General features: G+C 45.4%; 1 protein-coding gene across 5 annotated transcripts in view; it reads left to right on the forward strand.

Moving 5' to 3' along the window:
* PIKFYVE (phosphoinositide kinase, FYVE-type zinc finger containing) overlaps positions 1-27,337 on the forward strand; it is a 2,266,845-nt gene that overhangs the window by 1,362,775 nt on the left and 876,733 nt on the right. For all 5 annotated transcript variants that reach the window (XM_078680343.1, XM_078680347.1, XM_078680342.1 and 2 more), the window contains one exon: positions 14,280-14,370. In XM_078680343.1, coding sequence (XP_078536469.1) covers positions 14,280-14,370 — 91 coding nt within the window. The remainder of the gene's footprint in view (positions 1-14,279; positions 14,371-27,337) is intronic.

The following is a 27,337-nucleotide window of genomic DNA, read 5'->3' on the forward strand; positions in this document are numbered from 1 at the left end:
CAGATTTTTACCGATTCGGTAATAGAAACATCTGGATGCTCCTACATGTCCCCCCTTCTTATTTACCGATTCTTAATTACCGAATCGGTAAAATTCGGTAATTAAGAATCGGTAAATAAGTCCTACTACATCGGGCCCTATGTGTATTAGGTAGGCCAAGGCTGAAAGGAATGAGACATGCCTGGGGCACACAAGGTGCCCTGTGCATACACCGGTTCCAACCAGTTGCTGGGTCACTCCAGCCCCAGCTCTGGCGGGAAACCGGACAAAGGATAGGGGTGTAACCACCCCCCTTTCTGGTCCCACCCAGGGGAGGGACCTAGTCGTAGTGCAGCCCCCTTTAGCTGAATAAAGGTAGGAGCTGGTCCCATTCCCAGTTAGATTAATCTTGACAACTTCCACGAAGAAACTCTTGACCTTCGACCTCCTGAACATCAGAAGACTGAAGAATCTCCCCTACGGTCAGGGAGCGACCATCCTGCTTCGCAGGCACCATCAAGCTCCTGTGCGGTTTGCTGCAAGTCCTTCCTTCCCGGAATCCGACGACTCGGCTCAACGAGACCCGGACCTCCAGACCCCTCTGACCTCTACCCACATCCACAGCACAGCTGGGACCCGTGGGTGCGACGAGCAACGTGGAGACGGCCATCTTGAAGAAACCTGCACAGTGCTTCCAGCACGACCACCGAGGGACCCTCGAGTAAGTGCAACGGGGACTGAGAAGCCCCACACCGACACAGCACCTGCATCAAAGACCAGCCCCCCAGCCTCCACGAGATCTGCGTAGGGCCTTTTTGCCTGGTTGCTGCCTTTCCTGTTGTCTGGTCACTTGCCGGCTGGCTCGTGACCTCTGAGACGACGACCCGAAGATTTCAACACTGCTAGTCCGGTCCCCCAGACTGGCCCTTGCTTCCTTGTGAAAGAGAAGCACCCCGGACCCTTCTGGTCCGCACCAGACGCCATCTTTGTTCCACCGCGTGGCTTGCACTAGCCAAGGCCTGTTGACCAGATTGACGATCCAACACCGCCATCAGCAGCAGACTACGTGGGACAGCTCGTGCCTCCAGCCTGGTCGTGAAGAACAGCTCCTGGTCCGCGCAGCTACAGAGAGAAGCGACCCTTCCTTCACCTGAACGCGGCGACAGCATCTGGTTCCCTCCTGGTTCCAGCACCGTCACTGGCTAGTGACCGAGACTCTGTCCCCTTTCCTTTCAGAACTTCTCCTTCCTAGTTCCTTCCTTGGAACCACCGGACTCCTCCATCTGGCTGCCTGCCAGCAACTCTTTGTTGCAGGTATCACCGGGATCAACGCAGCGAACCTAGTGTCCAGGTCCACTGTTGTTTTCCCTCCATCCAGCCGGGTTCGTCCGGAATCCGTAACTTTGTAAACTGTAGTATCCATAGACGTTGGTACGCATCCCGCGTGAGAGTTTCCACTCTGCACGTGAGTCCCGTGGGCCTCTTGCTCCTTACTTACCTAGTTCGTAGCGTAGTCCCAGCGATCCTCCAGCCTCTGGATCTTCTTACAGTACTCTCCTTCCTCGCATTCCATTGTTCTTAGTATATGGTTTGTCGTGCCCCTAAGGCACACTTGTAAATATTGTGCTAACTCGTATTTCTTTCATAGTATTGTCATGTGCTTAGCCCTCTGATCTCATAAAGAGTTCAGAGGTGTTTTTTTAAATAAATATATTGTTTATTTTCATAACAACCTGTGTGGTGTCCTTTCATCTGGTATTCAAGGGGTTATATTGTGGTAAAACAGCTGGCTTCACATGCCAAAAGAGTTTAGCCTAAGACTGCTTTGTCCATGCTACCATTAGGATAGCTGGTCTATAAGGTTGACTTACAACCAATCACCATAAGGGTTGTTTGGACTGATACAAGGTGGTCACTAGAACTAGTGAACATCATATATCAGGCCAACTTCTCACACTGTACAGATCTGGAAACAATAAATTCTGTTAAAAAACTATATGAGTGGCTGCAGGAAGCTTTTCACATCCTGATACCACTTAAGACCACACAACAAAACAAAATAAAAAAAGCGCCTTGGAGAAATATAGAGATAAAAGACATAAAACATCAAATTAGAAAGCTGCGATGTACCTGGCTCAAAACAAACGCCAAACAACACAAACTTCACCTACAGAAAATTAACAGATTAATCAAGTTAGCTATTAAAAAAGCTAAGAAAAGGTACTATTCAGACAGAATTCAAAATGCTTAATGTGCAAATAAAGAATTCTATAAAATACTCCATGAATTTCGTTAACCATATTGCCTAGAATGAACTCAACCTGTTCCTCAAGAATTCACAGACAAACTGGCAAATCATTACATGGACAAAGCAGACATGTTGGACTCGTACTTAAAACCGAGACAAAGCACAAGCACTAACCCATTTACAAAACAACAATCCAAAAATACTCTAACCTAGCCTCTCTGTTCCTTCCAACACATCTCGCACAATGAATATTTGGATCTGGCTAAAGCAAGTAGGCCTGCCTGCAGCCGTTCTGACCTGGGTCCACTGCAAACTTTCAAGACAATTCTTTTAACAACCTCTGCTGCCATTCCAGTAAGAAGAATTATCAACAATTCCTTAACTACCGGTATATTTCCAGAGGAATTAAATAGTCAAACATACGCCCTTTACTGAAGAAAACAAACTTGGGCCCGCTGAACTCTGACAACTACAGACTCATTACACTTGGACCTTTTCTGGGCAAACTGATAGAAAGAACACCGTTCACCCAGATGTCACAATTCATTGAAGAGAATGCCATACTCTCAGACTTACAAACAGGATTCTGTCTGGGAAGAGGCACAGAATCTGCCCTCCTTGCCATCTGGGATGACCTGAAGAACAAAGTAGACTGCAACGGGGTTGCTGCGCTACTACTCTTTGACCTCTCGGCTGCCTTTGACACAGTTGACTATGACACTCTGAAACAAAGGCTCTATGAAACCGGCATAGAAGGGATTGCTCTAGACTGGATTGCGTCCTTCCTTGTAAACAGAGTTAATGTCATCCATACCCCACCTTTCTCGTCCAAACCATACTCCACAAAAGCAGGGGTCTCTCAGGCTATATCAGCTCACCCAGGCTTTCCAACATCTACATTAAGTCATTATCTGTACAGATCAATCAATTTCACCTCATGTGCTATAACTATGCAGTTGACACACACATACTCCTTCAACTGGAATGCTCCAAAGGCATTGGAAACTCTCCAATTTTCAGTTGCCTCAGTGGATGACTTGGAGCCATCTCAAATTTAATGCATCCAAAACGGAAATACTCACATGTGGCGATTGTAAACATTATGACCCGCTTGCCTCCTGGCCTGATGAACTGGGATCATCGCCTAAAGTATCGAAGGAAGTAAGAAACCTTGGAATGACCATGGACTCCAAGCTATCGATGCATGCCTAGGTGGACAAACTAGCAAGATCAAGCTCTGTCACTAAAAAACGCTGCAACAAATTTTCCCCCATTTGGGATTTCAACACGAGGTTCAAGCTACCATCTCCCTTGTTCTGTACAAACTCTATTACGCCAATAGCCTCTACCACGGATCACCTTTAACAACCATGAAAAGACTACAAAGGATTCTGAACTTGGCTGCCAGACTACTCTTGCATATCAAACCGTGAGACCACATCTCACCTGCCTTGAAAGCCCTGCATTGGTTACCGGTTCAAGCTGCTATGGATCACCCACAAAGCAATACATGGAATGGAACGGTTCTTCATCAGGAATAAAATCACCAAACACATTCAACAAAGGAACCTCTGCTCTAAAGTAGCGCCTACCCTCAAAATCCCAAGATACAAGAAAAAACCATGGGTGGCACATCCTTCTCTGTTCAAGCATCCAAACTATGGAGCGCTTTACCCCACAACATAAGATCCACGGACAACCACCTTATCTTCAGAAACCTGCTCAAGCATTGGTTTTTCCCCTCATAAGCACCATACGAAACTGAAATTTACAGCATATCCCTCTGTATATAGGCATTTATTTTTACTATAGATATGTACCTATCTTTGTGTATTGCTTTGTATAAAAGAATAATTATGTTGTTAAAAAATTAATACTAATACATTTTTAAAGTACAATAACACTTGAAAACCAGAGTTTATCTACTGCATATTTTTTACTTCCTTTATGCATCTATATACCTTTCATGTACTTGGATCTATATATTTATTACTTTTCTCCTAAAACAGCATATCCAATGCACTACCCTATTTCTCATCCTATACCTTGATAAATATCTTTAATCTACATATAACTACCTCCTTTATGCATCTATATACTTTACATGTACATATGGATCTATATATTTATCACTTTCTTCCGATTCAGCATATCCAATGCACTATCCTATTTCTCACCCTATATTTCTCTCAATATATATCTTCTACCCTAACTTTCTGACTCATCTCAAACATCTTTCTTCTACTCTTTCCAATGCACTATCCTATTTCTCACACTATACCTCTATCAATATATCCTATACATCCGCTCTCTCATTTATTCCAAACCCCATACCACTACTATGACCCCCAAAATAACCCTTTCTTGACTCTCCCATACTCTACCCCTTCTTGCATCATCTGAAAAAAAATCCAAATCCTTCACTCTTCTATCCCTCCACATCCTTTTCAAGCAAAATAACAGACTAACATGTTCACTTCACAAATTCCATATTTCACTATACTAATTCACCACTAATCCTTTATGGGTTCCAGAGTAGCGTGCTACTCTCCAAAAAAGCGCTTTAACACCTCATCAGAGGTAGCAAGCACTAAATAAATGCAAACCTTTTTTCTTCTCTTCTATCCCTTCGCTTCCCTTCTCTATCCAAATAACTGAGAAACATATCCAGCACTCAAATTACTTTCATATTTGACATACTAATTTTCAACACAAATCCTTTATGGGTTCAGGAGTAGCGTGCAACTCGCCAATAAAGCACTTCAACATCTCATCAGGGGTAACAAGCGCTATATAAATGCAAACCATTTTCCCTTTTCTATCTCTCCCTCACCCTTCTCAATCTAAATAACTAACATATCCACCACTCAAATTACTTTCATATTGCACTATGCTAATTAAACACTAATCCTTATGGGTTCCAGAGTAGCATGCTACTCGCCAAAAAAGCGCTTCAAAACCCCATCAGGGGTATCAAGCGATATATAAATGCAAACCTTTTTTTCCTCTTCTATCCTTCCGCTATCCTTCTTACTCCAAATAACTAGCTAATATTCACCACTCAAATTACTTTCATATTTCACTATACTAATTCACCACTAATCCGTTATGGGTTTCCGGAGTAAGGTGCTACTCGCCAAAAAAAAGCGCTTCAACAACCCATCAGGGGCAACAAGCGCTATATAAATACAAACTTTTTTTCCCTATTCTATCCCTCCGCTATCCTTCTGAATCCAAATAATTGACTAACCTATCCTCCACTTAAATCACTTTCATATTTCACTATACTAATTCAACACTAATCCTTTATGGATTCTGGAGTAGCGTGTTACTAGCCGAAAAAGTGCTTTGACGCCTCATCAGGTGTAGTAAGCACTATATAAATGCAATTACAATAAAATACAAAAACGGCACTAAATATATTACAATGCGAACTGATCGCTTGGGCAGAATTGTGTAAATGCTTAGCGTGCCCCTTACGCACAGCTCAGGTGAACTCTGCAGAGATAATGTTTGCCAAGATTTATCCAAAAAGAGCACTGACAAAATTACAAGGCGAACTGATTGCTTGGGCAAAATGCTAGCTGTGTGTAAAATGCTTAATTAACGTGTCCCTTTTGCACAGCTGTTGGTGAGCGCTGCAGCAATACTGCCCTGCTTACAGTCAACTGAGTATCCGGTGTTGAGCACATATATTTCTGTTTCTGTTTTTAACTTCAGGTTTTTCCTCTTCATCCCTTTACGCTTCTTTTTACAGGCAGACCGTCCGTTTCTATAGTCTCCATTTTAATTAGCCCCTCCCTGTTTCACAAAGCTGCCAATCGGTTTTCAAATTCCCAGCAGTGCGTCTATGTAATAAAATTAAGGCTGCGCTAGCAGAACTCAATCTTCCTTTTAACGTTTGCTTTCAACGTTTAATAATTGAAATTATCGCATTTGTTAGTTATTTTTTCCCTGATTCTACCTGTGGTAGCTGTCTCATACACAGTCCCAGCTCCTCACAGCCAAACACATACGTCTAGCTGCGACATTGTCAGAGATTAAAATCAAAAGTAGACGCAAAGATTTCCTTCTGTAATTCCAAATTTCAGAACACATTCGTACAGTTGAGTGGTCTATAAATACCAACTAAGCACATGTATCATTTTTAGGTCGAGCATTCGAGAACTCTTGTATATACTTTAATATATACTTATATGTGTATGTACTTTGTGGGCTCTGAAGATCAGCCCTAGGACTTGTCTGCTCCTGCTTAGGGACTTTTTTTTCTGGCCACTGCCTCTAAGCCGAAGCTGTGGACTATTGTGGGGCTATTCTTGCTTGCTTATCGGTGGGTGAAGGACTACTACGACCAGGAGCCTACGAATCTCCCTCACCTGTGCCTCCTGTAGATCTGCCTTCCCGCGCTACATAGCAGGTCGCGGCCCCCGCTTCCCGGGACGCGCGCCGGGAGAAGCCCCGGCCAAGGGCGGGCCCGTCTGTGCCCGTCAGGGCCAGTAAGGGACAGAGCAGGGCCACCCCCCTTGGTTTTGAGTTCCCCCCTCAAGGATTCGGTTGTAATTTGTGTGGCACAGAGCAATCCCAGGTGTTCATATTAAGTGATCCCCGCCAATACTAGAAAGGAACGATGGAAAAACGAAAGAGTACCGTGGGTACCCTCGATGCTTTCTTGGTTAGAGCTGAATCCCTCCTCACCCACGAGATCGAATTAACGGAACGAAGGCTCTCCCTTGACCCCACAATGTTCCCGCTAACTAGGGAAGAAGAAATTACCAGATCATTAACTCCAAGGGCCATTATCCGACAAAAAACCACTACTCCTAACCCGCCCCCTCAACCTCATCCCCCCACGAGCCATCAAAGAGAGTCTGAACAGCTCTCAACAGTAGGGGCAGGCCCACTAACCCAGAACAAATCAAAATCAAAGAAAGGGACTACAATAAGTTCAAAGAAAACAGGAACAAAGGGGGATAAGGATGGAAGAAAAAAGGAGCATCAAGGCTTAAACCTTATTGAAATACAATAGGTAGAATCTCAAACAGAGGTAGTTGATAGCCACCACTAAGAAACACCAACACCGACTACAAGGGGCCCTCTAAAATGCACCAACAACTCTAACACAGCTATTGAAGAGCTTATCAGAGGTCTTTTAGAAGCACACACCAAGACCATGACGACCCTAGTGAGCTCCCTTATCAATGAAAGATTCGCTAGCTTAGAGCAAAAGTTAGACCTACTAAAAGAGGAGCTAGAGTCACTTAAATCACCCATAAAAAAATCCAAATTCCAACCATGATGTCGGGGATGGTACCTTCATGCGAAAAGAAGGCCTCACGCAGAGCTCTCAGGAGATTGACAGCCCCATTAAGGGATCCACAAGTAGAAATTCCAACAAGACACGACCCAGTGCCTAGTAAGTAAATGACCATCTCTAGGATGGAGTATACCAACAGGCAGGGGCTATCAAATAGGGAAAAACAATTCAACTCCACAACCCGACCAAACCCAGTAAATCTGGATCTACCACCAGCTTCCTCTCCATACGTTTTAAGTCTTATGGGGGTTCCGGCCTTAAAACAAGCACAGATTGAATCCTGGTCATCTCTTCGAAATAAAGTAGTAGATTGGCTGACCAAAAATAAGCGCTTTGACACCAGCATTACTAACAAAATACTTATGGTTCGCAGGGTGGGTTGGTTGGGTTCCTCACCTAAAATAATACAGGGTGATTGCATTGTTGTTAATTTCAGGTCCCCTCGAATGGTCCATTTTATTCTAAATAACAAAGAGCTTCTCCCTTCACTTGATCCAAGTATTATGGCCCTGCCTCTGGGTTTCTTTTACAAACCCCCAGTAAGTACTAGGAGTGAAGGGAATGGCTCAGTCATTACTTTAAATAGTTTCAAGCAGCTATCCTCTCTTGAGGAAATAGACTGACAGCTAACTTGTGGCCACGGGCTTATTTTAGGAGTAAATGAGGTAAACAGCAGGGTCTATTTTACCTTCTAAATCTCCTTTAACAGTAGATAGGGTGGAAAATTGTTTGTCCATATTTCTTGACCCTACCTTGATTCCATCAGAACGGGAGCATATTTCCCCGTTAGTTATATTCCCCATTGATTCCACTCCTCAGGTCCAATCCCTAAATGTTAGCTCTATTTCTAGCCCTGGCATCCATCTTGATGTAAATTTGGCAAATGAAGGTAGTAAACATTTAACAGCCCCCTTAGCAGATGCACCCACTATGAGAGGGGTCCCGCTAAAAATTATCTTTTGGAATATTGCCGGCCTTCTTTTAAAGGCCAACTTGGGTGAGTGGCTTTCTTTTGCCCGGGACTATGACATTATAAGTCTACAAGAAACTTGGGCTGTCTTGCCCGTTCACCTAAATGGCTATAAAACGTATTTCTCCCCCGCAACACCTTCCCCATCGGGATGTGCAAAGGGAGGCCTAGTGGTGTACATTACCAACTTAATCCAAGTCCGGGTAATCACTGCCTTAAAAATCGAGCCCAATTATCAGATAATTTTAATCGATATAAACAAAACGGACCTCCTTGTGTTAGTTAACTTTTATAACAATTTAACTCAGCGGCAGCTGATCGCTGCTCTAAAGGTAATCCGTACTTTTCTTTTAGATTTTAATATTAAACAACAAGGAAAAACCCTATTTTTATTTGGGGAGGCGATTTTAATTTGACTCTTTGTCCACATAACGATAACATCATATGTGGCCTTTTAAATGAGAATGATATAAGCATCACTCATTTTACTCATTCCCAAAGCGGGGCATGTCTAAATGAGATGATCTTGAGCCTTCAATTAACCTTGGCTAATGAATTGGTATCGCCCATAGTCCCTCTGACATCAACCTTTTATGGTAAAGGTGCATCTACCTGCATCGACTTTATACTCCTAACAAGCACTGCCTCTTCTCTTATCTCAAACTTTAACTCCCATGACTGCGTATTTAGTGATCACTTCCCCATATCAGTCACTCTTTTCCTACCGATGATAGGAGGAAGGAACAAACAGAGAAATCTTTATAGGGAGGAAGACATACTTATGGTTAGGTTAAACGGCTACGCCCTGAAGTGGGCAAAAGTCGACCCGGTAAAGGTCACAGAAAAAGTTGTTAAGTACTCCTTGGAAAAAATAAACATCTGTTTGGCAGACCTTTCATCTCCACAGGAGATTTTTGACAACTTTTTGCTTGTGACCAGCTCCATCCAAAAAGCTGCAACTTCCAAATCTAAAGGAGCAAAAAATAACCAGGTTGGTTGGTTTAATTCCACCTGCACCAAAGCCTATTCAAACCTGAAAAAAGCCCTTAACGCACTAGTCTGGGATAAAAAAGAGATTGCTGAACTTAGGAAAACCTATAATAAAGCTATAAGGTTAAGAAAACTAGAATTAAAAGAGGAACTTTGGGCAAAATTACATAAACGTTGCCGATTAAATAACAGTGCCGCTTTCTGGGAAGTGATAAACCCCCCTTTTCTGTCAGGTCCCAGAGATACAAACAAAATAGAGATTAAAATAGATGAACCATCCTGGATTGCCCATTTTTCTAACATATATGGGGCTGCAGCTAACTCTATTACAGATCAGTGCCTCCTAGGGACGAACTCTGACAGAACTAGCCCCTTGTCCTTTCCGCTGGACTTCACCCTAAATGAAGTAGAGAATGCTCTAATAGCTAGTAAAGGGGGAAAGGCCCCGGGGCCCGATGGGGTTCCAGTAGATCTCTATAAATTTAATTTAGACCTTTGGGCGCCAATTTTACTTAGGGTATTAGACGCAACCTGTAAAATTGGCCTGTTGGACTCGTGGTCAAAATCCATCCTGTTTCAAGTATTCAAAAAGGGCGACCGCCTAAATCCAACCTGCTATCGTCCTATTTCCTTACTGGACTCTTTCGGCAAAACTGTGGGCCGTATCATTTTAAAACGACTACAGTTATGGTCCAAAGATAATAAGATCATATCCGATATTCAATATGGATTCAGGGAAGGTTTGGGCACTGTCGAGCAAGTTCTAAATCTGTCCCTAATTAAGGGTAAATATGTGGATGCAAAAGGTGGGAGTCTTCATCTGGCCTACGTAGATCTTACTGCAGCGTTCGACTGCGCGGGCCACTCGAAGTTATGGACCATTTTAACAGCAATGGGAGTTGACCAACAGCTAGTAAAATTTCTTCGAGAAATCTATTCAAATGCCACTGCTAGAGTGAGATTTGGCACGGGGTGTGAGCTGGCCCCTTTCTTTTTCATCTTGTACATAAATGGCTCAGAAGAAGCTATGTTGGAGGGGGCAAAGGACCGACCCTTAATTCAGCATCGTCCGATTCCCGCTCTCCTCTACGTGGATGATGCGGTGATCATCGCCCGCACCCCCGTTGAACTTCAGCGTTCACTGTCCCGATACAATCTATTCATGTCTAATCTAGATCTAAAAATTAACATCAGAAAAACTTTTATTATGAACTGTGGTCATAAACGAAGAAAAGGGAGGACGATCTATATTAACAATTCTAGAGTACAACATACCCCCACTTATCCATACCTTGGAGTACTAATAGATGAAAAGGGCACCTGGAAAAAGCCATCGAGGCTAGAAAATTGCAGTTCTTAAAATTAACCATGGCCTTGGTAACATTTACCCAGAGATTGGGAAGAAGAGCGCCCGAGGAACTGATTCGCATTTACCAGGCTAAATGTATCAGCACTGCTATCTATGGGGCTGGGGTGTGGGGCTACGTTCAGGCAGAATCCCTTCAAAAAGTGGAAAATAGCTTTTTGAGGTTCCTTCTTGCGGTTCCCCAGGGCACTTCAAAGTTTAGTTGCCATTTAGAGTTGGGCCTGCCCTATATTACTGACATCATAAAGGCTGAGCCTATACTCCTATGGCACCATCTATGGACATCGGATAAGCTGGTATTCTCTCAAAGCATTGTGAGGGATTGTCTTTTGCTGGAAAATGTTACAAAGATTGGCTGGCTTCGATATGTTAAAGGGTTCCTCTATGATATGGGCCATGAGAATTTCTATCTTAATCCGCTAGACATGGATCATATCTCTAGGAAAGCGTTGAAAATTCAATGTTTAACCCATCTGGCGGAGCTTCGTTTGCCTGTCGAAGCCAGCAAATCTTCGGCTCAGCATGCTTTATTGATCCAAACTTCCATGCTGATTCAGCCTTATTTAACCTGGAACCTAAGCAGTTACGATAGATTCCTGCTGACCCGGTTTAGGCTAAATAATTTTTTCCGGTTAGCCACATTTCCCAATGTTAACGATTGGGCGCAGCAGCCTTGTCAATGCCCCTGTGACGGCATCTCTTCCCAATCCACTCTACATCTGACGCTTTTTTGTACATTCTATTTAGAACCCAGAAAAAGATATCTTGTTCCAATTTTAAAAAGTCTTGGTTTACGTCAATGTCGCCCCGCCCTTTTGGTTCTCCAACTTCTTGAGTCTGAATCCTTAGCCCTAAATAGTGCCAGGTTTTTAAAATTTTGTATTCGATACAGAAAGAACCTATAATTGAAGTTTGGAGTTTCTTTTCCCTTTTAATTCCTTTACTGTATATTTGAACTAAATGGTATTTTAACGTAAATATGTAATGTTCTTTTTCCCTGATGAATGTATTAAGATTTTATGTATGTACTTTTATGGTTTTCTATGAATCGAAACTGAATAAAGTAATTATTACATTACACTGCCTCTATTTAACTTTCTTGATAGAAAACGACCAGCAGAGGGCAGTATTTATTTGAAAGTTTTATAGATGTCAGTAATACCAGAATCTCTTTAGCTTGCTCTAGATTCCAGTCCATAGAAATTGTCTTCCACGTGCACCCGTAGACAATAAAAAAAAAATCAGATCTCGTATTTTCAGTGATATGACCAACAAGGCCCTGATTTTATATTAAAAACAGAGCTTTAAACGATACCATTTCCCTCTGAAAGGCAATATTTCTCTCCATGTGTCCCCATACCTGGTGCGTAACACAGTTTGGTGCTTACTTTCCCTCCATGTTAAAGAACAGTAGATGTTGCAGCACCCAGGCTAATGTGCTGCATAGCTAAATACATATAAGATCCCAAAGGCGAGACCGAATGCATCGCAAATGCTTGTTAAACTTGTTAACACAATCCAGATAAATACACTCCACACTATGCCACATAACTCCAATCAGCATAATTTCACTCAGAGCCACACACTTCCACGCGACACAATTTAACTCTTCACATTTCCATTCCACACCATATAATTCAACAATCCACATAGATCAATACACCACATACATACAATCTACATTACACACTTCCGCATCATACCGCAAATTTCAACAGCACACCACATAGCTACACTACACTATACAACTGCACAACACAAAACACCATTCCACATAGTTGCACTTGATAACACACAGTCCCACTTCACATAATTCCAGTATACTCAATACCACATAATTACTATCCACAAAATTCCACTACACACATGCCACATAATTCCCTTACAAAAACCACTCCACACAATTCACAACTAACAATTTAAATTCAAACTACATAATTCCACTCCACACTACATACATCCACTCCAAACAAAAACTCATATGTAAAATACATTCTCATTTGCAACGCCAATAACTAACTTTCACAAATGCGAGAACTTTTGCATTGCAATTGCTTGTTTACATGTGACACCCCTTCAGGTCCCACTTTTGGTTTCTAATCCTGTAGTATTCAGCTGCTAATTTTTTTTCACCTTGCTTGCTCCTAGTCATTGTGGTTAGTCGCTGTATAAATGGGACTTGAAACGTGAATGTGTTTTCTCAAGAGGTACACAGAGCCAAGATCTGCAGTTCCCGTGCGAGCTGGCAGTCTTACTGTGTTTAAACGTTGTCAAAACAAAAAAAAAATGGTGAATATTTTTTTTGTTATTTTTGGTCAGAAGTAGAGCTTTTATCTAACACTAATATACCTCACTGATTTTGCCATCCTCTTTATGCACTTTTTCCTTTTGGCTTTACTTCTGTCATTATCCATTATTATAAGCTTACGCGGAACAGTGAAATAAATCATGCTTGCAACTTTCAAGAATCTATTAAACTTTTTGGGAGAATAGAACATTCCTTAAAGCTGTGTGGAAGGGATGCTATAGCGTTATGAACTAGTCTCATATCTATTTATTTATCTATTTAATTTTGCTTTTTGTGGCACTCTATAGCATCCTTTTGAAGCATCATGAAGCAGTACAGTATTCTCTAGACTTTATTGCTGTTGCTCGGCAAGCCTAAGCTTTTAGGACATTTATACTTCGCTACCTTTCGCTACTTTACATGGGAACAGCAATTTATTCCATTCTATACCAAACAGAAAAGTTCAAGATTTACTCTTGCTTCATCTGTCCAAAGTAGACTTTAAAATTGTAGTGCAAAGACTACTTGTAGATTAGAGGACTGATGTGGCGAAAACTTGCAGTATCAGAGAAACAGGCCACCCGAGCATAGAATTGTTTTTCTGCCCTCCAGCGCAATTTTCCGTGTCAGCGAATGCATTCTTCCAAGAGGCAAAACTGCAGGATTGAGAGCATTTCTCTGTGCACCAAGGTGCAGTGGCACCATAAAGATCTTTCATCTATGTTGCAGGACTGCATATCAATCGACCAAGCAAATGAAAAAAGCAGACCTTTTGCTTTGAAAAAATATAACCAGGAAGATGGATTCGAGTAAATTATCCGCCTCTATCCTTCTGTTGAAACTTTGGCTTGTTTCACAAAATTTCTCCTATATCACGTAACTGTACTGATGTGCAGCACCAAGTCTATCTATTACTAGTCATCAAAAAAGGTTGTAGAGTTTCAGGACAAGGTAGTAAGCATGTCTTTTCCTCTTCAAGGAGGAAAGTCGAGAATGTTAATCAGTTTAGGTTTATCACACAGGGGAAGGTATTTTAAATGTATGAAGAAATGTATTTGAACCAGTCAAGTAAAATACTCTGTTTAATACTTTGTTTTCACATAACATTTATCTATATAATTGCAGACTGCAAGATATTTTCCAACAAGAGAAAGGAAGGAAACGCCCTTCAGTTCCTGCAAGTCCAGGACGCATGAGGCAAGGTGATGACAGCAAGGTAAGGGAATTGGCTTCTTTAATGGCGAGTAGTCTCCAGAATAGTATTTCAAATGACTCGTTTGGAGTAGGCTGTGCCAGAACCTCCTCATCTATGGAGTAGTACCCAGGGAAGTGATGTGGGGGAACCCATTTAGGCAGTGTCTGAATCCTGACATCCATTTTTTCATATGCCATTTTTGAAAGCAGTTCAGACCTTTATTGAGTTTCAAACATTTCTTCTTCAGCTTGTAAAATCTTTCTCACCATCCTAGCTGAAGTCTTGGGCTTGAAGCCATATACTCTGTCAAGTGACAGATGTTGGAGTCTGGCCTACCAGGCCGCTGTATGTCATGAAATAAGCCTATCATGACGTTGCATTTTGCAATATATGGTTCCGGCTGTTTCCAGGACCACCTGAAACGGAGATATTGAGAGGAAGGGCCACAGGTTTCTTGTCCCCACACAATAAGGGAAAGGACTTAAGGTTCTGCTCTCCGGTTCAGAGCACCATTGCATTACAGAGGAGCTAATTTCCACTTGATGTAGATGATAAATTACGCCAGTTCGTGAAAAAGATAATGACTATTATCCTTGAAACACAAGTCATGTTCAGCACTACCATGGTAACCTGGCACAAGCACCATAAAAGCTGTTCTCAGAGGTTACCAACTGGTTGACCAAAAACAAATCCCATGGAAGTTTCCCTTCATCTTTATTAGACGTCTAAAAGCATGGCCATGACCATTAGGCTCATTGCTTGCCTGTTCCATGACCAATCTAGCAACTTTGGTCCAGCATTTTAGATGTAAAAGTCCTGGATATCCTGAAACTCCCATCTCCAGTCACATCATCGTTGTGGACCATTAATTTTCCTCCTACTCAGACCTGTTTTGAAGAGAAATAAGAAAGTATCCCCTTTTTTTTGAGGCTGACCTATCAGTAAAGAAGTTTCTTGAGGTCAGTAATTCAAGAGATTAAAGCCTTTATTTGTGCCTCACCTTGAGAACATTGTTTGCACAGCCCTGACGGTGGGGTCAGTGATGAGGATACGACTCTATCACTATATTCTGTTGCGCTGACAGAAGCTGACAACACAGATGCACCTTGACCACTGCTCCTGTTTCACTCACCTAATTAGTGAGTTCATTATGAATGTGTATTGATTGAATGTATTGGGTTTCCTAAAAAAGAAAAGAAGATTTTCCGAAACCAGTGGATTCTACAGATAACTAGGTCCACCTTGTAGAAAACCTCTCCATGGAGCTCCTTCCTATCCCTCCCTCCACCCATCTTGTCAATGAGAAGGGACGTGAAGGCGCTGGCACACCTCTAGTTAACTATGCACTCTATGAAAGTAAACATTGGTCATCTAATCAAGGCCCTTTTGGTACAGACCCTTCCCGCTATACCAGGTACTTACTTGTCTTCCAGAAATTAAGAAGCCTTTGTCCCATCCTGTGCTGAAGAATATGTTGGCCTACATAATCATGGAATTCAGAGGACACGATTGATTTAGGGTATTTGGACCACCAAGACACATGCTGTTCTTTGCCTCTGTTTTTTGTGGTGGGATAACAGTTCTCAGCCATACTCTTAGGCCTCATTTCATCACTAAGGGTATACACCAAAGTGGTGGCATTAGTGGCTGTGCATTAATACTATAAACATGACATGTGTTACTATATTTAACCAGTTGGCTGATAGCATGTTATTCCTTTCAACAAAGACAGACCACCTGTGGTTTACTTGCTTCAAAGTCTGGGTTACTCGCTTGAATTTAGAAGAATATCTAATGATCTTGGCCAAGTGGCTGCTGGTCATTGGTGACATCCTAGTACACAAGACGCAAAACCTGGCTCTGCAGCCATTAATTTTTACGAGTTAATGAGATCTGTGTTGTGCAATCTTCATATTAAGTGGAAGCCATTCAGTGAGAAGCTTTGCAATCCTATTAGTCTCTCAGACCTTGAGCAAAGGTTTGCACTGTGTAGAGTGTTCAGAAAACCAACTTTTAGAAAGTTATCCTAGCTAGTATTCTGGGCGAGTTAAGTAGGTTACACCTTCCATTTAAGTTGGGACATTCACCAGGACAACACGTTTCACTGGATTTTGGAGCAAGAGAAAACTCAGAATCCACATTAGTACTTTGTTAGTACGTATTGATTGTCTCTTGTCTATATAGGCCCATCAGGTGCTTTCAAAAAGCACTGCTGTCGGGAGGAACCATGCGCTGGTCCAAGATGGCAGCATACGTCCTGGGCTCTGTAGCACCCGTCCCCCAGCCCAATTATCCTGTGACTCATCATGGCATTGAGACCCATCGCCCGACGGCGGAATAGTAGCGGAGCCCCCGGCAGCAACTCCGGGCCCTCTGCGACACTGGGGGCCGGAGATACGGTGATTACAGTTTGCGGCCTTCAGGGTGCCTGGAGCAGGGGACTCGAGTGCTGACAGTGGCCTCGAGTGCTGACAGTGGCCCGGGCGCAATTTAACAACATCGGGGCCGCGGACCAGAAGTCGCCGGTCCCGCCCCATCCCCTGGAACTCGCCGCCGCATCACCACGATACGCCTATGCCAGAGGGGACAAGCGGAGGCGCGTTGGGGAGGACCCCCCCGCCCCTCTTGTAGGTAACCCCCGGAGTGGCTTGTGTTGAGAAGGTGCTTTGGAGGCGCCGAGGCGCTGCTGCAGATTGTGAGGCGGGGGTGCGGCCGCCTGAGGCAATCCTGGTAGAGGTCGCGGGGGTGTGTTGGGGGCTGCTGGATACAGGCTCATCCCACCCTCCTTTACACCATTGGGGAAAAGGTGCACCATACGCTTCGGGGGCAGGCTCAGATGCCCGCAAAGCCAGCTGTGTGGACTCTGGGCTGCTGTTCTGCCCCGCTGTGTGATCAGAGCCCCAGAGAGAGTTGGATTGAGGGTGGCCCCTTCGTGGCTGCCCCTGGATCTGGGAGGTCTGCATAGCCGACTGGTGAAGCCGGCAAGCAAAGGCTCGGAGGCAGTAGTTTAGGGCCAATCCCAGGAGCTTTTCGTCGGAGAGGCCAGGAGGGACCGGGAGTGCATCGTTTGCCGGCGGCGGTGTGGGGAAGCCTGGAGTGTCTCCATTCTGGACCTGACCCACCTGTCTCTGGCTGAGCGGTGGTGACACAGAGGGATTGCCACGAAATGACCGGCTGAGACCTAGACTAATGCATTTCAGCGGGAAGGCGACGCCGGTGGGCCCGGACACAGACTTTCAGATGACAACCAAGCCGGAGGTGGACAGACACCAGGTGAGGACATCTAAAGGGGTGAGGCAGGTATAGTCCAATAAGTTGACCAGATACACGATGCCCAAGGGCTCCCCTGATCTGAGACATGCCTTGCCGGCCGGGGGTGACTCCTCAAAGTCTTCATCCGAACCGATGCTGCTTGATGTCATGGCGGCAATAGATGAGGTCAAATCGTTACTGGGACAGAAAATTGAGTCACTTGACAGTAAGCTGGACACAGTCACCATCGAGGTCAATCTCATTCGTGCAGACCTCACCAAAGTAAATGGTAAGGTCAAGTTGCTTGATATAAAGACTGTCAGTCTGACTGACGATGTGGCGCTACTCCAATTGGAGGTGCGGGAGCTTAAGACATCTCACGACTTGACCGAGCGTAATCTGGATGAGTACGAAGGACGTGCCCGGCGCAACAATGTTCGTATCCTGGGGGTGCCGGAAAAGTCCGAAGGCCCAGCCCCGGACTTATTTGTTGAAGACCTTATCTTCACACACTTCAAGCCCAAGGGACTGAGTAACTTCTTTACTATCGAGCGCTCTCACAGAGTCCTGGGACGGCGCCCCAAACCCGGTGCGCCCCCGTGTCCCATGATGGCCAGGGTGTTGACCTTCCGAGACAGGGACGCTATCCTGAAGGCGGCCCGCTTGGGACCCCCTCTGCGGTATGAGAATGCCACCCTTACTTTCTTTCCTGATTTCACACAGCTGGTGCAGAAACAACGCCAGAACTTTCTGGCAGTGAAGAAAAAAGAGACAAGGGAATGAAGAACGCCATGATGCTTCCAACGCGCCTGAGGGTAGAGGTCGAGGGGAAAGTCTGTTTTTCTGATAATCCAGAGGTGGCCTCGGACTGGATTGACAGTCGCCCCCCCTGGTGGCTAGGGAGAACGAGAGATGGCCGGAGAGGACGCATTGCAGGAACAGGAATGAGAGCGGAAGTGCAGCGCTTGGGACTAATGTACATCGCCAGGTATTGGGGCCTCGGCCCACGGATCGGATGCCTGCCCAGCTCGGTGAAATTCATGACTTGACTGGGTGATGTTGGCTTCGATGCAACCATTGTGATGGGTTGGGGGCGGGGGAAGGAGCACCGGCCTTCCTCCCCTTTACTACCTTTAGTTATACAGTAGTTTAGTGTGTGGGGCGATAGGCACTCTGCCAGTTGGGGATGGGCAAATGCCACAAGCAGGGGTGCAGGGTGGGGGGTATGGGGGTGGGGATGGTTGCGATCTTCGTTTTAAAGGTCGCATCGTTTGTGAGTATGTTAGCGTTTTTTCTTGTTTCAACATCATCAAGTTGCAGTGCAGGTGACAAACCAATCTAATGGCGATCGATAGGAGGGGATCGGGGATTAGGGTGCTGAAATGGAACGTCAACGGTCGGGGTGATAAAATAAAGAGCGGGATGGTAAGTCAATTTTGTCAGAAGGCACACCACAGACGTGGTACTTATGCAGGAAACTACTTCTAACAAAAGAGGGAGGGAGAGAAAATGTGGATTCAGTCTCCCCGGGTATAGTACAAAAACAAAGTGGAATCCACTTGGGCAGTTTGAGTAGATCCCTACAGTGGTGGGGAACACACTGTGTTGTTTAAATACCCCTCACACACCAACAGGCCCCTTGGTGTCATGCTTCATCATCGGGATCTTCGCACCCCTCTACGGGATGCAGCGTGCTACGACCGACTACTATGTGGGAGCACTTTCAAATGGACTATGTGTGAATGTGCTCCCACGTAGTCGTCGGTCGTAGCACGCTGCATCCCGTAGAGGGGTGCGAAGACCCCGATGATGAAGCATGACACTAAGGGGCCTGTTGGTGTGTGAGAGGTATTTAAACAACACAGAGTGTTCCCCACCACTGTAGGGATCTACTCAAACTGCCCAAGTGGATTCCACTTTGTTTTTGTACTTATGCAGGAAACACATTTAATTGGGAACAAGTGCATGGCTCTACACAAAGGTGGCGCATGCAGGATTCACTACAGGGTCGAGGGGGGTCGGCATATTAGTTAAGAACTCATTCCCCCTTACTGTACAGGCGACATGGTCTGATAAACGGGGTAGATCTGTTGGGGTATCGGGGCAATGGTAAGGGAAAACTGCAATGTTTGTATCCATATATGTGCCACCTGGCCTGCAGTCCGACACCTTTCAAGACCTGGGTTAAATTTTTCTGTCGCTGCCCTTGGGCCTCTTGGTGCTGGGGGGAGACTTCAATGCGGTAATGCACGGGGAGATAGATCGACATCCGGTGCGTGCACTTAGACCTGCGCAGAGATGGCTTCCCGACTTTTTGGATACAGTGGGGCTGGTGGATAGCTGGCGGGCGCGCAACCCGGGCAAAGCACAGTATACACACTTGTCCTGTGTGCATCAAAGCCTGTCGAGAAAAGACTATGTGCTCGTTCCAGCTGCCCAGGCCCATGCTCTCCGGGAGATACGGCATCTGGGTAGGGGCATCTCGGATCACTCCCCTGTGTGGCTTGAAATGGAGTTTGATCGGGCACAGGCGGGTAGGGTAGCCCCCATTAGCCCATGGTACTTGAGAGACCCTTCCACGAAGAAAAGCATAGTTACAGCCACAAACCGGTATTTTCAGGAGAATCAAGGCACGGTGGACTCTGCGCAAACCCTGTGGGAGGTCTATAAAACTGTTATCTGGGGAGAGGCTGTCTCCTTGATTACGGGAAAAAAAAGGGACCCGCAAGCCGAACTGGAAAACGCAGAAGAGGCAGTGTTAAAATTAGAAGAGGAGGTGGCTCGGACGGTGACCCCCCAGGGCCTTCACCGTTTGAGGCTACGGCGAATTTAGTAGTATCACCAGGGATAGAGCCAAGGCGCAGAGTAGAGCGGTTCAGAGCATAATCTACAAGCATGGAGATAAAGCGGGAAAGCTGATTGCTTGGCTGGATAGAGTGAAATGTGCATCGAGGCTGGTACCCGAGCTGCGAGGGGGAAGACTCCAGCACGATTATGGACGCGCAGGCTATTGCAGATGCTTTTGCCAAGCACTACCTAGCGGTGTATAGCACTGCGGGTACCTTGACAGAAGTGGAAAACAGGGAGATGATTAGGGATATTCAGTTACGGATACTATCAAGCGACAACAGAGATTATCTGGAGTCCCCACTCACAGACGTTGAGGTAGCGCAGGCTATCAGAGGAGTGCATTCGGGGAAGGCCTCCGGGCCCAATGGTATCCCAGTTGAGCTCCATATATTAAAGTCTGATAGACTTGCCCCATATCGCTGTTCCATGTTCCAGGAAAGCAGAGAAAAGGGGCACCACCCTTATGACTAACGAGTGGCCAACATTGTGGTCATCTACAAGGAAGGCAAGCCCAGAACAAGCTGGGCGTCCTGTAGGCCCATTTCATTGCTGAACGTAGAACCCAAAGTCCTTGCAAAGTTGCTGGCGACCCGCTTGGCAAAAGTCATCGCCACCTTGATCCACCCGGATCAAACGGGCTTTATACCACATCGCAACACAGCCCTAAACCTGCAACGGTTGCACGGAGTGCTGGGTAGAACTCCTACAATTATGGAACCGGCGGCTCTATTGTCATTGGACGCCACCATGGCGTTTGACATGGTTGAGTGGCCTTATTTATTTGCAGTACTGGAAAAACTGGGCTTCGGTCCTGAATTTGCGGGCTGGATATGCCTCCTGTACTCTGACCCGATGGCACGCATGGTGGTGAACAACCACAAGTGCCCTGATTTCCATCTGAGCAGGGGCACCAGGCAGGGCTGTCCTCTGTCCCCACTCCTTTTTGCACTTGCCCTGGAACCATTAGCGGTATGGGTCAGACAGGACCACTCTATACGGGGAATGCAAAGGTCATTGGAATTGGAAGATAAAATCTCCCTTTACGCTGATGATATCCTGCTCTACCTCTCTAACCCGAGAGGGTCACTGATCTGCTTTTTGGACGTTTTGGCAATTTTCGGCAGATACTCAGGCTTTGCTATAAATTGGTCCAAGTCGGTGCTATATGTCCTAAAGGGTGACCAGCCGGTCATTCCCGACACTTACCCGATCCAAATTGCTCTTGAATATTTCAGATACCTCGGCATATACATCACATTAGATTTGAAACTCCATTACACTAATAATCTGGGCCCCTTCTTTTGTCGCGGCTCAGTAATGATGTGGTGCGCTGGAAGGCCCTCCCACTTTCCATGTTGGGTAGGGCAGTACTCTTTAAAATGATGGCTCTGCCTCGGTTCCTGTACACGCTCCAAAATACAATGGATTTGGTTCCGCGTCTTATTTCAGGGAAATCGAGTCTCTCCAGAGACAGCTTCTTTGGGATAGTAAACCCCGCATTGCGTTTTCCAAGCTTACGCTCAACTGGTATGATGGAGGAATAGGGTTGCCTGACCTAAGAAAGTACTACTGGGCATCCCAATTGGCGGCTATCAATCATGAGATCTATGGGCAGCCAAATGATCCCGGGTTCAATATGGATAGATGGCCGCTCCCAGGGGGAGAATACACTAGAGCGCTATATGCTGGGCCCAGCAGATTTTAGCTCACAGGACCCACTGTGCATGCCGTCCAGGTATGGCACGTGGCCAATAGACACCTCAAATGGGAAGGTAAACTTCGCTAGTCCACCCACTTTGTAATTCAGAGAAATTGGGAAGTCTCTGGAAGTCCAAGGGGTTTGACAAGTGGGACCGCATTGTATCTCACGAATAAGACGTTTGGGGAGACGGAACAATACACACCTTTGACTCACGTAAGCAGTAGTACAACTTAAATGATAGTGAGCATTTCCGCTACCTCCAGGTTCGACATGCGCTGCTAACGCACATCCCTAGGGGCGCAACACTCCCAGACGCCTCTCCCCTTGAGGATAGGGTGCTAGATGCACATCTTACAGAGAAAACCATCTCTCTGATCTATAGGAAGCTGATAAATAACATGGAAGTCCCCTTGCTTACTATTAAAAGACACTGGAATGAGGATGGGCTGGAATTAGATGAGGATTGGCAGGAGGCGATCTCCTCCCCGCGAGTAGTGGCAATTCAGATGAGGCTGAGGCTGGTGCACCAGTCTGGTGCGAATGGGTCGTTCAGAAAGCAGAGAGTGTAGGAGGGGCTGTGGGGAACTGGGGACATGTTTTCATATACTGTGGCACTGCCAACGCATACAAACATTTTGGGGAGCGGCTCACCACTTGATGAGGGCGGTCCGAGGGATAGACCTGCAGCCTGAGGCCCGCAGGTGCATCCTAAATGTCTGGGAGCCGCCGGACCTAAATGCCTGCACAAAGCAACGGGCAACGTTGGCATTTATGATAGCGAAGCACAATATCGCCCAACTGTGGGGAGCTAGCCACACGCCCCAGATCGAAAAGTGGGCGGAGGACTTGGACTGATGGTGTATGTTTAGGGAGAAGTCAGTCTACATTGCCAGAGGATGCCCAGGAAAATGGAGTTGGGTGTGGGGTACCTGGAACCAACACAGGGAGAGCTCCACCGGACCATCGGAGAGATGCTGAAGCGCAAGAATCCCCTTGATCCACCAATTGTAATAACTGTGTATTATTTTGATTGTATGGAATGCCGTTGAAGATGATGGAAATATTTGCATGTGTCACTTGATGTGTATTTGGTCGAACTCTTTAATAAAAAGAATATTTAAAAAAAAAAGCACTGCTGTCCTGAATCATGGGAGTTTGCCACCCAGTGTTGCCAAGGTTTGGCCTTCCACATCTGAAAAGGCAAGGGATTTGCTCCTGAAACTTTGCTTCTTTGTCGATTTTACTATCATATTTCTTTGTTCATTTCAGAGTAGTTACATTACTGCACGTTTTTGATTTGTGCTGATTCAATTTTGTTGCTTCGAAAGTTGATTTTCCTGAGGTTCAGTAACTTTGTCTTCCTGTGTTCTGGTAATGTATTAAAAAAGTCGATAAAGTTAAGTTAAAAAATAAAAGTAAAAAATTCTATACCTCTCTAAATGCACATATTCTGGTCTTCTGGGTTACATGGAATTGTAATATATAGCTAATCCTGTGATGCAGTCTCTGTTAGGGTCTGCTGAAAGGGCAGTGTAGGAAGCTGGCTCTGTATATACTATACCAAAAAGAGGTATAGTGTGCACAGAGTCCAGTGAGTCCTCAAAGTTATGGCATAGGGTAAAGTAGATAATACCTTACTCTCTATTTAGTGGTAGCTGCCTGATCAGTTAGGCTTATCAGAGGGTAGTGTGAATGCATTTGGTGTAAATACTCTTACAAGCCAGGAACACACACTTAATGACTGACTCCAAGCCAATGTTTGTAGAAAAATATTACTTTTAGTTATTTTTATTTCGTGAGCCAAGGTGAACTCAGTTACAGGTAGATAGACTTTAAAAAAAATGTTTTTATTGACGGCAATTCTAAATTGACAAAAGATAATGTTAACTTATTTCCCCCCTTCTTCGAAGACATATATATTGTGTTGAAAATCATCATAAATTTGGATTAATCCACCACCAGTCAAGCCACAGTGGTGTGATTGATAATTAATTATGACCTGGCCCTCACCAGGTAAGTAGACTTTTGTGTAAAACTTTCAAATTCCTGCAATAGGTTTGTATAGCATTTAACAATACTTTACATGTGCATGGAATGTCTTTCAATACTTTGTATGCAGGATCAGAGTTAGAACAGTACATTGAGGGACCAATGCAATCCTATGGGAAAAATACAGGTGAGTAACTTACGCGTAAGTAAGTGATTTTGAGGTTCAGTCTCCAGGGGTTTTGTTCGACACTGGACAAGGGTTGTACCAAGGTAGATCCTGCCCCACCAGCGGCACTGGGGCCACCAGGTGCAGAGGTAACTGGGCCCAATGTTATCCTATGGAGGCTGGGTGCATCTCAAAGAGCCACTGTTTACAGGTATGTACCAGAGTTCAGGGACACAAGCCCTGGGGGTTAGGATCAGCACTGGAGGAGCCACCTAAGAACAGGGAAGACTGCACCACGAGCGCCTCAGGGGCAGTCGGGTGCAGAGTGCAAAGGATGTGTTGGGGAGTCCCCGTTAAAACCAATGGAGATCCTTGGTAGGGGAAAACAGCTGCAGGCTTGGTTCCGAAGGTTGACTGAAGGAATCCCATGACTGGAGAGGTAAGTTGGATAGTGGGACATGCCGGGGCACCGTCGGATTGGCACTCCTATGCCTGGGGGCTCCGCGTGCAGGGTTGTCTTTAGACGTTGGCTTTCTCTCACCAGCTCCGGTTGCGGTCAGGGGGACCCTTATGGTTGAGGCTACAGGCATTAAGGGGGAGGCCGTCCAACACTGGATCCCAGTTCAGGTTCACTGGAGAGACTTTACTGGGTCAGTGGACCACCTGGACTTAGGCCGTGGGCCTCTGGTGCAGAGTGGTGCAAGTGTCGCAGACCCACTTATATCTAGAGCCCTTGTGGTGGTTTAAATGCTTGACAAATCCGTTCTCCACGGAAGAAAAGAGTCTTTGTTGAAGACAACACAGGTCCCTGGAATTTTTCGATGTTGCTGGCTGCGGACCACACCAGTTTCTTGGAGCAGGGTCGCTGGAGGAGGAGACAGGCCGGCTGTGCTGGGGCCAAGTCAGCTGTCGTCTTCTTCTCCACTGCTGCACGGCTCTTCAGTCCTTCTTCTGTGGTCATTGAATCGTTTGAGGAACAAGGTTCGGGGAGCCTTTAAATACTGAATTTAAGGGTATTACTGAGGTCGGGGGGGCAGCAGCCAATGGTTACTGTCCCCTAAGATGAGTACACCCTTTGGGTTGTCCCTCCCTTTGGGAAAAGGTGCGCATCCCTGTTCCTATTGACCCCGATTTGCCAATTGAACATGGAGAATTTCTAAGACAGAGGTTCACCTCAGCTCCTGGCGACCCTAGGAGTTTGCGAGGCTAGGGTGGACACTCCTACTTTGCTTACTCATTTTCTCGCCTTTCCTGCCACCAAAAGTGGGGCCTGGACAGGGGGCGGGCATCTTCACTAGTTGGTGCAGCCCAAGTCTGCACATCACAATGTGAGAGCCTTTGAGGCTCACCCCCAAATGTTGCTTTTCCTGCCAGGGGGAGGTGTAAAGCACCTCCACCCAGAGAAGGCTTTGTTTCTGACCTCCGAGAACTAAGGTTCCCACTCCAGAAGGTCAGAACCCTGTCTGGTGGTGGCCGGCTAGAACCGGTCAGCCAATACACTAGAGGTCAGTCGTTATTCAGGGGGCATCTTTAAGATGCCTTCTGAGTGCATTTTATAATAAATCCATCACTGACATCGGTGTGGGTTTATTATTCTGAGACGTTTGGTACCAAACTTCACAGCTTTCAGTAAAGCCATCATGGAGCTGTGGAATTCATACTGAGAAACTCCTAGCCCATGAATTCAACATGGCTTCACTGCACTTACCATGTCTGTAAATGGCACAGACACTGTAGGGGAATATTGCTCTTGGAGCTGTGCCCTCACCTGTGGGATGGTGCATCCTGCCTTAGGGCAGCTAGAAGGGTTCCTTACCCATGCCATTGGCAGTGTTGGTGGACATGTCGACTTTTCAGTTTGGTCTGCACCAAAACACACAGCCTGCACTGGCAGTGTGTGGGTGTTACGGTGAGGGTCTCTGAGGGTGTCACAGTACATACTGCAGCCCTCAGAGGCCCTCTCTGGTCACAAAGCCCTTTGTACCAGTGGGTACATTTACAAGAGACTTACAGTTGGGCCAGTGGTGTGCCAGTTGTGGAAACAAAGAGCAGTTTTTGGAAAGAACACAGGTGCTGGATCTTGGTTTGCACAATCCCAGCACACACTCGCTCAATTTGGTTTCAGGTATCTGGCAAAAAGTTAGGGGGTAACCTAGCAAAAAAGGGGCTCTTGCCTACTGGCAGTGGCACAAATCTGTTTTTTTACTAACTTTCTGGATGCGTTGGACGAGCAGTCCAAGACAATTGCTTCCAAGGTTACTGCATTGAACTACTAGCAACTACTCGACTGGAAAATGCCTACGTTCAATATTACTTATTCTTTGATCAGGCCTCAGACAACTACAATACCAGGATGCACTGTACAGAGGATATGCTCCTCCTTTTGAGCTCCATGGCTGGGTTTAAGACAGCACCCAATTTGACACTGGGCCAGACATAAAGTGGGTGGGGGACCTCTACTTCAGGCTTAGAAGATGCTGTTGGTTGGCTTGTTGATGATGTCAGTCTAGATGCAGTAATATACAGAGTTTCTCTTCTTGGCATGGTTGTGAAAGAACAGCTGTGCTTCAGCCCTGCAGGAGATTGATTGATTTGTGTCCACTGTTCCAGGAGGCAATTGTACCTTTTGCCATGTAAGTTCTTGTTCGCAGACCTTTACAACTTTAAGAGGAAGTGTCCCTGAATTTGTAGAGAAATGCATGACTGCAACTTTCAGACATTGGTGGTTGACTTTCACTGTGTCAACAAGTATGTCCAGGCTCCTGTAATCTACTTTAGTTGCAGTTGTACCAGTAGTGTGTTTCTAAGGTTTTTTTTTTAATTTCTTTTGGGTTTTACATTTCCTGCAGGCCACAAACGAATGATAGCCTAGTTCATTGTGTCTCCTGTGAAGTTTCACTGGTGTCACTGAAGAGAAACTGCATTGGTGACATTTTTGCACACTTCCCATTTTGTGTTGATGTGCTGCTTACACAGATGGACATGTTTTCTCAACACTGTTTCTCCTGTCTTTTACTAGATATTTTGAT

This window comes from Lissotriton helveticus, chromosome 3_1 (genome assembly GCF_964261635.1).
Source record: "Lissotriton helveticus chromosome 3_1, aLisHel1.1, whole genome shotgun sequence".
NCBI lineage: Eukaryota > Metazoa > Chordata > Amphibia > Caudata > Salamandridae > Lissotriton > Lissotriton helveticus.